The sequence below is a fragment of the Arachis hypogaea genome, chromosome 15 (assembly GCF_003086295.3).
Source record: "Arachis hypogaea cultivar Tifrunner chromosome 15, arahy.Tifrunner.gnm2.J5K5, whole genome shotgun sequence".
NCBI lineage: Eukaryota > Viridiplantae > Streptophyta > Magnoliopsida > Fabales > Fabaceae > Arachis > Arachis hypogaea.
The window spans coordinates 9,636,404-9,652,503 of NC_092050.1; the positions used below are offsets into that span (position 1 = coordinate 9,636,404).

A 16,100-nucleotide genomic window follows, 5' to 3' on the forward strand; every position below is an offset into this window, starting at 1 on the left:
TAAATAGAGTTATTATATTATATTTTACATATGAATACATGTTCTATCGTGTAATTAAATAAAGATTTATTTTAATAAAAAAATTTAATAACCAAACTAAACATTACTTAAGTATGTATTTCATATTTATCTCTTAAATATTTATACAATTTATTTTTTAAACTGTTATATTGGTCTCTTCTCTAATATAATACAAAAAATAATTTTTCATAAAAATAATTTGTTTAATTATTAATTAAATAATAAAGTACTAATAAATTAAAAATTAAAATATAAAAATACTATAAAAAATACGGTAAAAAAGTTGAATTTTATCGTTTTAAATTTCTATTATTAATTTTAATAATATATTTATTTTTTAAATAATATATGTATGATAAAAAAATATGTTTATTTGTTTGGAGTACAAATTTTATTATTATATTTGTATATTTATGATTTTAATTATACTTTTAAATACTTTGAATAGATTTATTTTATTATATTATATTTTACATATAAATATATGTTCCATCACGTAATTAAATAAAGATATATTTTTTTAATAAAAAAATTTAATAACCAAATTAACCATTAATTATGTGGGTAAGAAGTGATCCATGGCAAAAAGAGGCGCTGGCTATACTGAGAAGAGAGGTTGTGTGGGAGGGCAGTAGATGGCGATGACGTTAGCGCCCCAACTATGGTTAAGATAAGGACCAATTACAATGTAACACATAATGAAGGGTAATTTACATGTTATTTTAGAGGGGGTTGGATAGCATTCACCAATTTATAAGTATAAATGATACTTTATTCATAATTATAAAAAAATATTTTGTTACAACTCAGTTTTCATATTGGCTCCAAATCTGTGGCCAGTCCATAGACGCTCTTCTTGGGACACACCTGTCCATAAAAGTCAAAATTAGGATTATATTCATGTAGGATCCTACGAATATCTTGTATGAGTCTATCTGAAGCTCTCTTACCATACACTATAAATAAAGAGCTCATCATACACATAAAACATGCCCTCTAACTCTAATTCTTATACTTTGTTTTAGATCTAGACTAACTTGATCGTCCGATTTCGATCCCTTGCAGGTATCTCCCCATTTCGGCTTGAAAGATCGTGAATGATTGGAAGTTTTCGTCCACGTCTAGTTAGAAAATCACTCTAATAAGTAGATAAAGATATTTAAATAGTATATTAAAATTTTTTTTAGTGACTAAAAATTTAAAACAACCAAGATACATTATGTTATGAGAAAATTTATTTTTGTATGGTTGTGCTGCCTTTTTTATGATAAAAGAAAAAATAAACAAACTCCAGCTTAATTAGAAAATAAAGAATTATAGTACCACTATATATATCTTAAATATTGTCTAAGATCGATTATATTATTACCTACTTGCTTATTATATTAAATCTTACGTAGTGGTGAGATACAATTATTATCTTTTAAATAATAAAGCAAGGCTTACCTACTGATGTTTAAGGCCTAACCAACTATTTCCCTTCATATGAGTTACCTCTAGATATATATACTCTATAATGTTAAGCAACCAAAACCTTGCATTATGCTTTTAATTTGCTTTAAAATAAAGCCTCGTGCCTCGCTCGCACCACCACCACCAAACCCTAGGTAGTTCAGTTCCTTCCTTGTGAGAAATTAAGAAATTTGGTTCCCTCTCCCTATTGGTGCAAAAGATTGACACCCATTTTGGTCGTGACGTACAATATGAGAAAATCATAGGTTAAATTCATGTCATGATGAATACTTGAATAGGGTCGTCCAATATATAGAAAAATACAATTTAGGTTACGCATTTAATTTGGACTAAAAATAGTAATTAAAAGAAAAATATCTCCACGGGAACAGTTGTGGGAGATAATCAACTAACTTTACCCACTAAACTTCAACTAACTAATCAATAATTAATCAAGGTAATAAGCTAGCTCTATCTGAGACTGGCATTAGTGCATACCCATATATAATTAAATTATTATTATTATGGCGAATATATATAACATATCTGAAGGCCTCCAGAGGAAAATGCCAAAAGTTAAATTTTGAAGGTTTTGACAATAAAACCTGATACATAAATAAAATAGGACAGAGTAGGATTGTTATGTGTCTTATTATATAGTATTTAATTATTGAATTAGAGAGAGCATATAGATATATGTTGGCAGTATGTTAATGTGATGAGTTGGTTCTTGGGAGTGGAGAATTGAAGCAACAGCTATGTATGTCCTTCTCAAGAGGGTCACTTTCTGTTAGACGATTACATTAACTAAGGGACCAACATTCTCATGGGATATGATATATAGTCATAGAGCTCCACCCTTTTCGAGATAAATACTCTCAACTTTCAAACCCCACTACTAATTATAACCCCCTCTCATCTTTAGTTTTACCTTTTCTTTTTATGGTGTATGTCCATTTAATTTGAAGCTTCTTCGAATGTGGTGATAATATGGACACATTAGGGTGATGAACAAAAGGAAGAAATTCAAATAATTAAAAAGAAAGAAGGAGCATTTAAAATGATGGGCGTGGTGAGTGCTGAGTTTGGAAAGGCTTTTAGGCATGGACCCATATGGAAAAGGACATGAAATTATTGAAAGCATAGCACTTGCAATAACAAAATGGGTTGTGCTAAATACTACTACTACTACTACTATATTGAAGGGGTATATCTATAAGGTGGTCCTGTGCTTGCTCGTATAAGGGGGTCCAGGTGGCGCGGCCGCCGGCAGCTGCGCCCACAGCCACGTGGGGGAGCTGTGGTCCAAAGGGGAAGACTACTTCTTCTGCCATGACACTTGTCACCTAAAGAGTGGTGACAGCCTGTTTTGCAAGGAACATGGTTGTGAGAATGGGATGATTTTTTTTCATTCATAATGTGTTAATGTTAAAAGTTTGTTATAGTTCTCTTGCGGATGTGTTTCAAGATTTGTGTCTCTTATTATTCCATGAAGTCATCATCAAGATATAAAACATGTCCTCGATTCGGGTATTTTGTATAAAATATCAAATAAATACTCTTGCTGTTGTTGTTTATGGATGGAGCTATCTATTTAGAGATATCTAGCTAGCTTCGATTTGTTGCATATATATATAAGCTTCTCTTGCATGAGATGGTACCACTCATCAAAACATGTTGTAATACTTTGATTACGAGCTAACAGGGAGAGTGTATTCAATGATTTTTTGCCTTAAAAAAATGATCATTTAAATTTTTTTTAAATGACCACGGTATCTTCCCACCCAACAAAATCTGAGTTCTATTTAAGATCTGTCGCTGACTAATAAAATACTGCGTGGTGGAAACTCACATGTAGTTATTTTTAGATTACTCACATATGTTATTATTTGGTTTAACAAAAAATTAGTTTATTTTATATAAATAGTTTTTTTTGAAAAGATCGGTTTGGATAAACTAAATAACTACTTTTTAAAGATTTTTTTTTTAATTTTTTATGCGTATTATTCTTAAATGATAAATTTAGTACGTTTTTCTTCTTAATCCTTCTTACTAAATTTATCTTTTATTTTAATTTATTTAATTTTACTGAAATATATGTACACAAATGGTTTAAAAAAAGTAAAGTTTGGTATTCTAAAAAAACAAAACTCACGTTTTTTTGGTCAATACAAGACAAGACAAACATAAGTAGAGAATATGTATAGAAATTAATATAATTATTAATTAAATAGAGATATTTAATTAGGCAAACTAAAATAATATGCATACTCAAACAATAGTAAAAAAATGCACATGATGTATATCTGTTCTACTAGTGATGAGCTCACGTGTCTATTATACTGTCAAATCTGACATAAAAGCTGATTGGTAACTCCCGTATCGGTCTCTTGTGTGCATCCTTAGGAGGAATTAAGTCATGGTACCATTATCTTAATGGAGAGTGTCATCTCACCTTCTCGTGGAGGTATAAACTGTGTCAAAAATACCAGAGAGTGTTGTCTCACCTTACAACCCGAGAGAATATGGAATGTGGGCGGGTTCAAACCACCATCTCCACATCACACCACAACCACGAACAAGTGGGATGAAACCACCGTCCTTATCCAGAACAATTGCTAAATTAATATGCAAGCGAGATGAAATCACTGTCTCACCGTCTAATTTGTCTTTATGTCTGTATAGAAATGGCGAAGGAGGAAAAATTAGGAATCGAAAAGTAAAGAAAAAAAATATTATGATTCACATGAAAGGAGAAAATCGAACTTGAATTTGGGAAGTAAAGACAACACAATCAATCTCAGTGTTGACCTAGACAAAGACGTGAGTCGTAAAATTCTTAAAATTGTTGTCCAACATCCAACCGACTTCGTCCTTAGCATCAAATGGTGTGATAAGATGAACAATTACATATTTATTAAATAATTTTCATCATTAATAGAAAATTGAATAAAAACAAAAATTAAAAAAATATATTCAAAATAAAAAAATTTGATTAAAAATACAAATAAAAAAAATATATCCAATTAAAAATTTGATATTAGTTCTAAAAAAAAAAACAAATTTTAAAAGTGTAAGAAAAAATATTTAATCTAATTTAAATTAATTTTTTAATTAAATTATTTATATATAATAAATTGATTTTTTTTTAAACTAAATAATATCAAGCGTCAATAATCTAAAAACAACTTTATATAAAATTGACTCGCGGTGAGTTTTTGTGGGATTACTACCCTTTGCTTGCTCCACTCCCTATTTTTGTGGGATTCACTTAAAACATCATAATTTAAACATTAATTTCATGTGTTATGGGGGTAGTGGTGTTTAATGAGGTACAAAAAACTCTCCCATGTCTAGTCCCCACTGTTCTCCCTTGCTCATATAAAATCTTACCCTATCTCTCTATATTATCATATGATCATTTATGCTTGTAATTTATATTCCTACTAATGAACTCTACATTAGAGCCATCTTGGCCATTAATTCTATTTAGGGTAATGGGACATGTTTTCTCCTTTTTTTTTTCTACCATCAAATTAAGCAGCTTATCTTTTCATTCATATTAACATCTCTTAACGAACTTTTATCTTCACATACATGTCAAACAACTTTCATGACTGTTCTATATAAATTAAACAACTTTCATAGATAGAGATGACCACAAGCAGGTACGAAGGTACCTGTAACTGTAAGTTGGTCCCCCATAATAACCATAGGATATAAATTAAACATCTGTAATTCCGTTAACAGTTTCTTACTTTCAGTATGAAAATATAATATGATCTAGCAAGTTATATTATGTTATATATACGATTAATATGGTTATATTTATAGTGGTTATAGTGACTAGTAAGCGTTATTAAAATTAAAATTATATATATTTATATTTTGATAATATTTTTTTAATAATATTTTTTTAAAAAGCGTTGCTAAATAATAAAAAAAAGTTACGTTAATTATAATAATATTTTTAATATAATATATTTACCGTAACCACCATAGTATAAACATATTAGAATACATTACGTATATATATTGAGACAGATGTATAATTTAATGGATATAAAATTAATAGAAGAGAATATCTATTATTTTAAAAATTGATGTTAAAATTTTAATATATCAAAATATAATTTATGTCAAACTATATTGAATTCTCAATGCACTAAAAATTATAAATTGACACATATTTTGAACGAGATGAAATAGAATAGAGTAATTTCTTGTCCTCAATCAAAGTAATATTATATTAGATAGATATAGAAAAGTTAAAGCTAGGTACTAGATAAATGGTATCATTAAGTTTCTTTGTTTCCCCCCATTGACCCAGCCTGGCCATTTCCATAAAATGACTTCCATTATTCCCATATATGGAGTCTGTCCCATGCCTTATGATACTCCTATCTCGTATGACATATTATTGTTGTTGAAAATAATTGATCCTTCTTGTCCTTTACATTTTTATCAGATAGTTCCCAAATTAAATTATAAAATGTGAAATAAAAACTCTACTGTTAAAGTGTTACTTTATTAGTTCAACAATTATTTCCCTCTCTTTGAAATGTCTTGACCAATCTAGTATGTCGGCTAGTGGTTTTTAATATCAAGAACAAGTCGTTTGTACATGATTTGATCTGTTTATCCTTTGCATGACATTGATGTCATCTTATTAGGATTAGATTGATTGTCTAATGCACCATGTCCTTCTTGTTTGTTTTGAAAAATTTGTGTGCTAAGGAATCAGTTTTTTTCAACTAACGTTAGCCTAATTTTTTAAAATATTTTCTTTATTTTAAATTTTATACTCTAAATCATAAATCCTTAGTTCTACAATTTAAATTATAAATTCTAAATAAAGTTATTTTATGTTAGTCAACTAAAAATTAGTTTGTTGTACTTTTTTATATATAAAACTAGGCCAAAACAATTAGAAAAATTACTTTTAGTGGTTATTTATTTTTTAAACGATAATAAAAATAGTCGCTAATATTTAAGACATTAGCCGTCTTATATTTTGTGATAAAAAAATTTTAGTGAAAATTACAGATTTATCAGTAAAAAATTTTTTAATGGCCACAAAAAATATATAATTGTTATTATAACATATAATACTAAATTATCACAAAATTATAAATTAAGTATAACATACAGTTATTGTCACTGAAAATAATGTTCTTGTGGTGCAATATGGGAACTGTTTATTTAGTTCGAAAGAATAAATAATTTATCAATATTGGGCTTTAATGTTTTTGTTTTAGATTGGGCTTAAGGCCTGAGATCTAACGAAATGTGTTGGTGTTCCTTTTTATTGGGCTTCAAAAGCTAGCCCATCTTATTAATGAATGATAGCTGAGACCTTTTGAAAATGTGATGAATACGAATGGTCAGTTCACTCAATCGTTTAAGTAAGTGTTAGGGATTCGAAGTTTGTCTTGTGTCTTATTGACCAATAACAGACCATTAAATAAAGTTTAAATTTGTAACAGATCAATTTTTGATTTATCGAATTAAAAAATACTACAGAAAAAAAATGTAACTAATACATTGTATCACTATCAAATACCTGGTGGAGTGTGATTCTCAAGCTGGTGTATCCAACTATCCATGATTAATGGCTAGCAAGATCTTAGAAACATCCTATTGCCTTGATAAGAAACATTAATCATTGAAAAAAAAGCTTTGGAAGTTTTTTTTAAATATTTATAGAGAAGACAATAAATATAAAGATTGTCTAGTTAGAAAAAATCTAAACTTAAATTCAAACTTTTACTTTTGGACTCTACCTCCTAAAGAGGTTATTAGCATCTTAGTTCATGATAAACAAAAAAATTTTATATCCCGTCTAGTTTGTATTTTTTTTTTAGACTACTTTAGCCCGTCTTAATACCAAAAAAAAAAAAAAAAAAAAGCATTGTACCAACTACCAAAAGTTATCATACTGAAAACGTTTGTGTATGTTTTTCCGTCAAATAAATTTCCATTTAAAAAGAAAAAAGAAGTCATGTGTGTACCAAGATGAAATCATGTAAACTATATATGACATGAATATACATAAATGATAAGTTGTATGATTGCAGACAAAAAAGAAAGAAAGAGAAAATTTGGATATGGAAAACACACACTAGTACTAGTATAGAGAGGGGTCCTATAGATTTGTTATGGCCCCAGTGTTTTCTTGGTTTAGAGGTTCTTCCATTCTATCCACAATCTTTCAATAGACGGCCAAACTTGGGGGACAGCATCACAACAAAACCATGAAGGAAAACATTTTCTATAAAAAAAAATTTGTAAAAGTTAAATTTACTATTTATGTAAACACTATGATTATGTATGTAACATTTTTCTATACTAACACTTGATCTTGAAGATTAATAACATTAGCTAGCGTATCATTCTAAAAATAAAAAATCCAATTTTATTACATTAAAGGCTTTCACTCAGAGATTTGTGATATTGTCATATTGAAGCTTAAAATAGTGGTGGCAGTAATTTTATCCTTCTTTTCTAGCTCCCACTCTAGTGGTTCTACTATATTATTATTGTTAGGTAAGTGGTTTGTGTTTCTATCAAAATGGGTCTTTGCAAGGCCCCATACATGTGCTGTATGAAGTTGCCTAACTCCCAATTTCAATCATTATTATTGAGCATTATATTCATTATTATATTAACTTGTTATTGTTACTATTATTATGAGAGCCGTAAGCTAAGTTGTAAACTTAACGACTTATTTATAAGAGACCAAGAGTTGGTTGGTTGCTGCAGTCAACGGTTTCGGTGAAACTATTTCTTCTTTTTATTTTCATTTCTTAATTCGAGATAAAAAAGAATTACGTATGACTTAATCACATTGAATTGTCTATTCTTGTACACGTTCTACGTTATTTTGAGTTAATAATTAAATTAGTCATTAAAAATTAAAATATTTTTTAAATTTCTTTTTTAAAAATTTTATCAATTAAATTAATTTTAAAAAAATTACAAATTAATTATATTTATCTTTTGATTATTTCATTAATAATTTCTGTCAACGATTAATAATGTAAAATATTAACTGAAAAATAAATATAATTAATTTATAACTTTTAAAAAATTAATTTAATTAATAAAATTTGTTCGAGATAAATTTAAAAAATATTTCATTTTTGGAGACTAATTTATATATTAATCCACGTTATTTCTGAATAAATAAAAACGATATAATCAGGCATGTGGCCTGCTGTGTTAATATGGGACATTATTGTGGTTGGGTTTAAAACTCATTCAATAATATGACCCCTTTATCTTCATTTCATTTCAGCCGTTCATCAATACTAGTAAATGACATCCTTTGATTGATGAATCCAAAGTCAGATTTTGTGGCAAAACATTATTGGACGATGAAAAGTTTGGACATGAAAAAAAAAAAATGAATTTTTGGTGTTGGCCATCTGAACCAAATTTAAAAGAGAGACTAGTAAAATTCTCAGATATATGATTGTTTAGGAAAATTGTACATTAATACAACTAAATTAAACCAATAAAATAAGCACCATTTCTTGTTAAAAAGTTAAAAATATAGTCATCCGATAAGAATTCAAATTATATAAATATAAATCAAGACTTTCTATTGTTTCATAAGAGGTATTGATGATTGTTTGATGATGAATTCAAAATAGCCAGCATCTCTTGTTTACCTCAAATTTGCACACATTCATATTCATATATTTTAAATATTAAATAAATAAATTTAATTTTGATGTACTGTCAGTGTAAAATAATTTTCTACATGTATCTAATTACGTAATACCACATCAGTAAAATAACTACCTTTCATATTAATTATATGAATGATCATATAAAAAAACATATATAATTGTATAACTATATAAAACACTTTACATTATCAGTGCATCAAAATTCAACTCTAAATAAAATAATAAAATTCACTTATATTTTGAATATGAATGAATAGATTTGTACTCATGCATTAACCACTAAAGAGATAGATACATCATACATGAGAGTCACACATAGAAGTAGTTCACTTGGCTTTGTCTCACAAACTCAACTACCCCATAATACTCACTTCTTTTCCCCTTCTCTCTCTCTCTCTCTCTCAAACACACACTTTATTGTGTTATGTATGTATGTTATTGATAGAATAGCGGACCCCACATGCCAAAGCAGACACTACACTCCACAGCAGCAGCCAGCAAGCAATGTAGTGAAAAATGTGAAATCCACACCTATCTATCTATCTATCTATCTTTCTTCATTCTTCAATGCGGTTCTATCTTTTTGGTAGTTTTAAGGAACACCACTAATAATATTGCCTCACCTGCTCCTGTTCATGTTACCAGTTACTACTGTTTCCATTCTATTATTTTCATTTTTTTCAGGAGGATCCATATTTCATTCTTTTGCTCTCAAAAGCTGCTCTCTCTTATCACTTATCACTTAACACGTAGACACAGAGGAAAAAAAAAAGGGTATATCCTATAATTGTACTCTAATTCTCTTCCCCTGTTGATTCTTGGACTTGTGTACTTGAACCTGGATTCATCAGATTCTTCAGCTTCTCTAGATTCTGTTTAATTATATTTATTAATACAGTATATGTTTTGTTGGTAGAAGATGTTTCTTTTTCTGCATGTGTATTTCTCTTCAAGCAATTTAGTTTGAGTGAATTAGATATCAAGCTATGTTGAGTGTTGCTTTCTTTGTTGTGTTTGAGCAAGTGATGGGAATTTTACCTATTTGGTATGCTTGATATTGATCTGATCATATCTTATTGTTGCCATGTTCTGCAACAGATTAGAATTTAGATATTGAAATTCTGCTTGTCACCCTTGTGTTATTACTAATTAGATTTATCATTATCCTTCAGAAACTGGCCTTAACTACCATCATAATATAAAGCATGTTTTCCCAGTGACATTTATTTGTGTTATTGTGGCCATCATGATATAAAAGTATGACTTTTCCAAAGTGCTTATCAGTTATTAATCTGTAGATGGAAATTGTTGAATATACTTTGTTACCTGCTTGGGGATCATTTTCTTTTTCTGAGTGAAGGTGAAGGTGAATAATATTGCATGATATGGGTTGGTTATCCAAGTTGCTTAAGGGCTCTAACCATAGAACTTCAAGAGGGCAATACCATGGCAAATATGGAGAGGACAGAATTTGGGATAACCATCATGCTTCAGTGGTAATCAGAGTTTTTTTTTAGTATGCAATTAAACTCATTGTCACAGAGTTACAACTTATCATTATAATAGTGGCAAACTGAGTGCAGGATGATTTGAACGATGTTGAGAAAGAGGACATTGATTGTGCAATTGCACTCTCTCTGTCAGAGCAGGATCAGAAAGGAAAAAGTGTTGTTGGTAAGATTTATGCTTTTGCACATTCCTTTGCTGCTTTGTTTGGTTTCAAAATTTTGTACAGTTAGTAATTCAGCATATGAGGTCTACCTAAATTGCATATTCTAAACTATGTAAAATGCACATTGATTTATTCTAATCAGCAAACAAAAAGTTCAAAGTTCAAACACAGTAAGGTAACAATCAGAGAGGGAAGTGAATTGTTAGTCTTTATTAAATGATTGTTAACATAGTTGTCTTATGGAGTCTATGATATCGCAGAGGACGACTCTCAATCCGAAGAAGATGAACAACTTTGTAAAGTTGATGATGAGGAAGATGAGCATACTTGTACAGTTCAACAACAAGAAGAAGAACATCTTGATAAGGTTCGGCTGGATGAAGATGATGAACATCTTTCTAAAGATCAACTTGAGGAAGATGAGCAACTTGCCAGGGCAATCCAAGAAAGTTTGAAAATTGATTCTCCTCCTAGTCCTAGATATGAGAATGATTCTATTTTCCAACCTTTATCAAACCTCTTTCCACCAGGATACAGGTAATAAAATTGAAATACTTAACCCCATGGATCCTTATTAGCATACTTGAGAAACAAAGATCAAATCTTGTTCTTGAAAATCCGCTTGCAGAATCTGTGCTGGATGCAAAGCTGAAATTGGGCATGGAAGATTTTTAAGTTGCATGGGAGCTGTTTGGCATCCACAATGTTTTCGCTGCAATGCTTGCAATCTTCCAATAACAGATTATGAGGTTAGTAAAAATGAAGTAAGTTGAAGCCACTAAGATGTAATTGTAAATACTAATTCCTGAATCTTCTTTCATTCTTTTACAGTTTTCCATGTCTAGCAATTGCCCCTACCATAAATCTTGCTACAGGGAGCAACACCACCCAAGATGTGATGTTTGCAATAACTTTGTAAGTATTTCAGCATTTATGTTATGTTATGCATATTTTTCTATGGAACAATTTCTCTAGTTCTGTCTTTATTCATAGAAATTGCACTAGAAGTATTAGTTCTTGCATTACAGATTCCAACTAATTCAGCTGGTCTCATTGAGTATAGAGCTCATCCTTTCTGGCTACAAAAATACTGTCCATCGCATGATCGAGATGGAACTCCTCGGTGTTGTAGCTGCGAAAGAATGGAGGTCAGTTATATTAGCTCCCAAGACATTCTTTTTGTTACTACTGAAAGAATCTAGGCTTCTGTCATATTCTTTTTCTTTCCATTCTACTTTCTAGTAGTGTCTAATACGAAATGGTCGAATCAGTGCAGCCAAGGGATACAAAGTATCTTTTGCTTGATGATGGTAGAAAGCTATGTTTAGAGTGTCTGGACTCATCAATCATGGATACTCATGAATGCCAACCTCTCTACCTTGAAATACAAGAGTTCTATGAAGGTTTAAACATGAAAGTTGAGCAGCAAGTTCCTATGCTTCTGGTTGAGAGACAAGCACTGAATGAGGCCATGGAGGGAGAAAAGAATGCAAGTGTTGAACTTCCAATCAGCCAATGTGCTTTTCATTTTTTCTTCTTTTCTACCACTTCAATCTCCATGTGTCCTGACTTTGAGTTGTTCTTCTGTTTTTCACTGTGGAATGAAGGGTCATCACCACTTGCCTGAAACTAGAGGACTGTGTTTGTCAGAAGAGCAAACTGTCACCTCGGTAGACATTTCTTAACAAATTGGAGCTTTCATACATTTTAGTTCTGAAATAATGGATTTTTTGTATGAAATAAAAGTGTTCCCTAAATTTCATGTAATGCCAGATTTCAAGGAGACCAAAGATAGGAGCAGGCCATCGAGTCGTGGATATGGTAACAGAGCCTTTTAGGCTGATCCGTCGATGTGAAGTGACAGCCATTCTTGTGTTGTATGGCCTTCCTAGGTATCCATTTCACAGCATAGGCTTTCTTTCTCTTTTTATTCGTCTAGTGTTGAAATTTTCTTTTGGAGGCTAACAAGGATCGAATTCTAAACTTTTTGGTCAGAAGGTTTAGAACCTCTGCTATCATGTCATAAAACTATTTTTTCCAAAAGCTTAAGTTTATAAGAGGAGACACATGAATGGTTATATCTTTAACCATTTAAATTTTGATCATACACAATTATACATCAAAATTGACATTACTGTTATTTGCACATTATTCACTACAAACACAGTCCACAGTGGTTGTAAATGACATCAGTGTGTATAATTCAAGAATTCTATGTTCATAGGTTGTTGACAGGATCAATCCTGGCTCATGAGATGATGCATGCATGGCTCAGGCTTAAAGGTATTCAGCTATCCATGTTAAAAAAAGGTGATATTTTCATTATCTAAGTGTTAATTTGGACAAAAGTTGTGTGTCTTTTACAGGTTATCCCAATCTGAGTCCAGAGGTTGAAGAAGGAATTTGCCAAGTCTTGGCTCATATGTGGTTAGATTCAGAAATATATTCTGCATCCGGTAGTGATTGTTCATCTTCGTCTTCATCATCGCCTTCCTCCTCCTCCTCTTCCTCCTCCTCCGCATCATCAAAGAAAGGCAAACGGTCTGATTTCGAGAAGAAGCTCGGCGAGTTTTTTAAGCACCAGATTGAGGCTGATACATCATCAGCTTATGGAAAAGGATTCAGGTTGGGAAACGAGGCAGTGCTCAAGTATGGTCTCAGAAGTACCCTTGATCATATCCAAATGACTGGAAGTTTTCCATATTGAAAATTTGAAACATGATGCAAGTTTCTCACTTCACATGAACCAGTACCTCAGTCTTCTCATATGAATTATATAGATTCATAGATTGTATAGTTTAGAATAATGTTTTTTCCATTAAAAAACGGGGATAAAGAGTGAAAGAAACAAAAGCAGTGAGGTGCATTAGAAAAATAAGACATAAGAACTAAAAAATGCTCCTCTGAGCATGCAGTTGCTAACTTGCTCTATTTTCCTGTTAAAATTTGAAACATGTTCTTTATGTATCACAAAATTCTGTTCAGAAGTTCAGAGCAGCTGAAATAATGAAATTATGGAAGTATAGAATTAATTTTGTATCTCAAGTTTTGTTGAGACAACATCAATTAAACTTAAACCTCCTCTTAACTAGAAGGGGTAGGCTATTTTCAAAGAACTCCTTTGAGATTAAGTTCTAATTTCTAAATTGAAAATTATGTTCAACCCCCCCCCCCCCCCCCAAAAAAAAAAAAACAAAAATACTCATTGGGAAATGGCTTTATTTTTCAAAAAATCAAGTTATTTGTTTTATTTATAAGAATTTTTGGGTGAGTTAATTGCATCTTTTATGCAGGGGTATGTTCTGGATATTTAACACCGACCGAGATAGCACGAAATTAAAAAAAAAAACATAGATTTTTAAAATTATGCAAGGGTCAATTAAAAAAAAAAAATATAGGTTTAATTACTCTGCAGGTCTCTATAGTTTTACCGAATTTTCAATTAGGTCTTTATACTTTTTTTCTTTTCAATTGGGTCCATATACATTATTTTTTTTTTCAATTTAGTCCCTGTTAATGTTAAATGTCAAAAAAATATTAGTGAATTGTGAAATTACTTGTCTACCCTTGGGGACCTAATTGAAAAGGAAAAAAAAAGTATAAGGACCTAATTGAAAATCAGTAAAATTATAAATATTCAATGAAAGATATTACTATAATCCATATTCAATGATTCTATGACATAAAAAATATTCCTATAATCCCTTTTATTTTGTCATTATCATTCTTTTGCTTATTGATATACAAATTATACCAAAAATACCTTCTCTTTTTTCTTGACTTTTAAAATACCTTATCTTAAGAATGTACAAAAAAAAAAAATTAATGGATAAAATAAAACAGAAATAGTATTAATAAGTATATATAAAATTCAGTTTCTATTATTCAAATATTATTATTCAAGTATTCATTATGATCATGTAACATTTTACATATGTGAGGATTCGTGAAATATAATTTGTGTCTTTATCATATCATGGTAAACCATAAAAAACCTCACGACTACGTGATGGTTATCAGTGGCTAAGAGAAGGGGGTTGAATCTTAGCCCCCTTTTTACTTGACAATACTTGCTGGCCTTTGAAACTACTTTTGGAAACTTTTTGTCTTTTTATCTCGTAACTAGCCACGAGACTTTTTCTTTTGTCTCGTCCCCAACCACGAGACTTTTCTTTTTGTCTCGTCAGTCATCACGAGATATTTTTGGTTTTATCTCTTGTGCAGCATAAACAAAAATGGAGTAGAAGAGAGAGGAAATTACATCCAGATATATCTTGGTTCAGCTGCTAAGTGCAGTGCAACCTACATCCAGTCTCCATCACAACTATGATGAAATTTCACTATAATCTTTATGATTACATACACCGATTCTCCCTAGGAACTACCCTTCCTATCTGGGACAAGTCCAGAATCTAAACCCAAACTGAACTTGACTTGGTCACTGCCAAGCTTTCACTGCAAAGTGCTAACCCAACTTGCAAGGAGATTCCCACAGAATCATGAAACACAACACAGATGTACAAAGAAATTCTAAGGACATCTATGGCTTTTTCTTTTAATTTTGCACTCTCTGCCTTTTTCCGTTCTATGCCTTTTTCATACAAATCTCACTGTTTGCCTTTTCCATGAGACTCAAGACATGACAAAATTAAACAGAAAAATTACAAATGATGAACATTGAAGGAGAAGAAATTCTGTCAGCTTAGAGAGCTATAGGAATTCTGTGCTCACTCTTTTTCTTGAATCAAACCCTGACTGTTCACCCTTACTTATAGGGAGAAGCCTCCAAGGTTGAAACCAAACAAACCAAGCCAATCTTCTTCTTTTTCAAGTCAGAACCAGTTCGGCTAGAAAGAGAGAAGAGATAACACATGCAAAACCCAACATGCAATTACCTCTAGTCCTTCCTTGGTCATCAATCTTCATCAATCCGAGCCCTTCATCCTTGCCTTGCTCTCCAAGATGAACTTCTGGCCCTTGATGCTTCATGATGATGATAGCTTCATCTGCTCCAATCTCTGTCTCTTCCATCACGTAGCCACTGTAGCTACCTCCTGTGGTGGTTGAGCAGAATCAGAGACAAGCCATCCTCTCCAAAGATCTTCTTCTCTGACCGAAATCTTCTTCAACCATTTTTGGTATGGAGAAGCCAAGATCTCTTCACAAAATCTTACCACAAGTGAATGAGAATCTTAGCCACAGCATACTTTTAGTTTGCTTTTTCTTGCCATCATTGTGATGGTCTTGTAGCGTGCATCTTC

At 31.0% G+C, this 16,100-nt stretch overlaps 1 protein-coding gene across 6 annotated transcripts; it reads left to right on the forward strand.

Moving 5' to 3' along the window:
* Positions 1 to 9,456: 9,456 nt before the first annotated feature.
* LOC112748878 (protein DA1-related 1) lies at positions 9,457 to 13,878 on the forward strand. 6 transcript variants are annotated; one of them, XM_072217612.1, is made up of 12 exons: positions 9,457 to 9,941; positions 10,528 to 10,663; positions 10,751 to 10,841; positions 11,100 to 11,376; positions 11,468 to 11,588; positions 11,671 to 11,754; positions 11,868 to 11,987; positions 12,116 to 12,328; positions 12,447 to 12,509; positions 12,613 to 12,731; positions 13,064 to 13,122; positions 13,189 to 13,878. In XM_072217612.1, exons 2-12 carry the CDS (start codon positions 10,553 to 10,555, stop codon positions 13,218 to 13,220), a joined length of 1,290 nt encoding a protein of 429 aa, XP_072073713.1. In that variant the 5' UTR covers positions 9,457 to 9,941; positions 10,528 to 10,552; the 3' UTR covers positions 13,221 to 13,878. The 6 variants fall into 6 exon arrangements, with proteins under 6 accessions (XP_072073713.1, XP_025652909.1, XP_072073712.1 ...); XM_025797124.3 differs by having other exon boundaries at positions 13,206 to 13,878; XM_072217611.1 differs by having other exon boundaries at positions 9,500 to 9,941; positions 10,466 to 10,663; positions 13,206 to 13,878.
* The last annotated feature ends 2,222 nt before the right edge of the window (positions 13,879 to 16,100 follow it).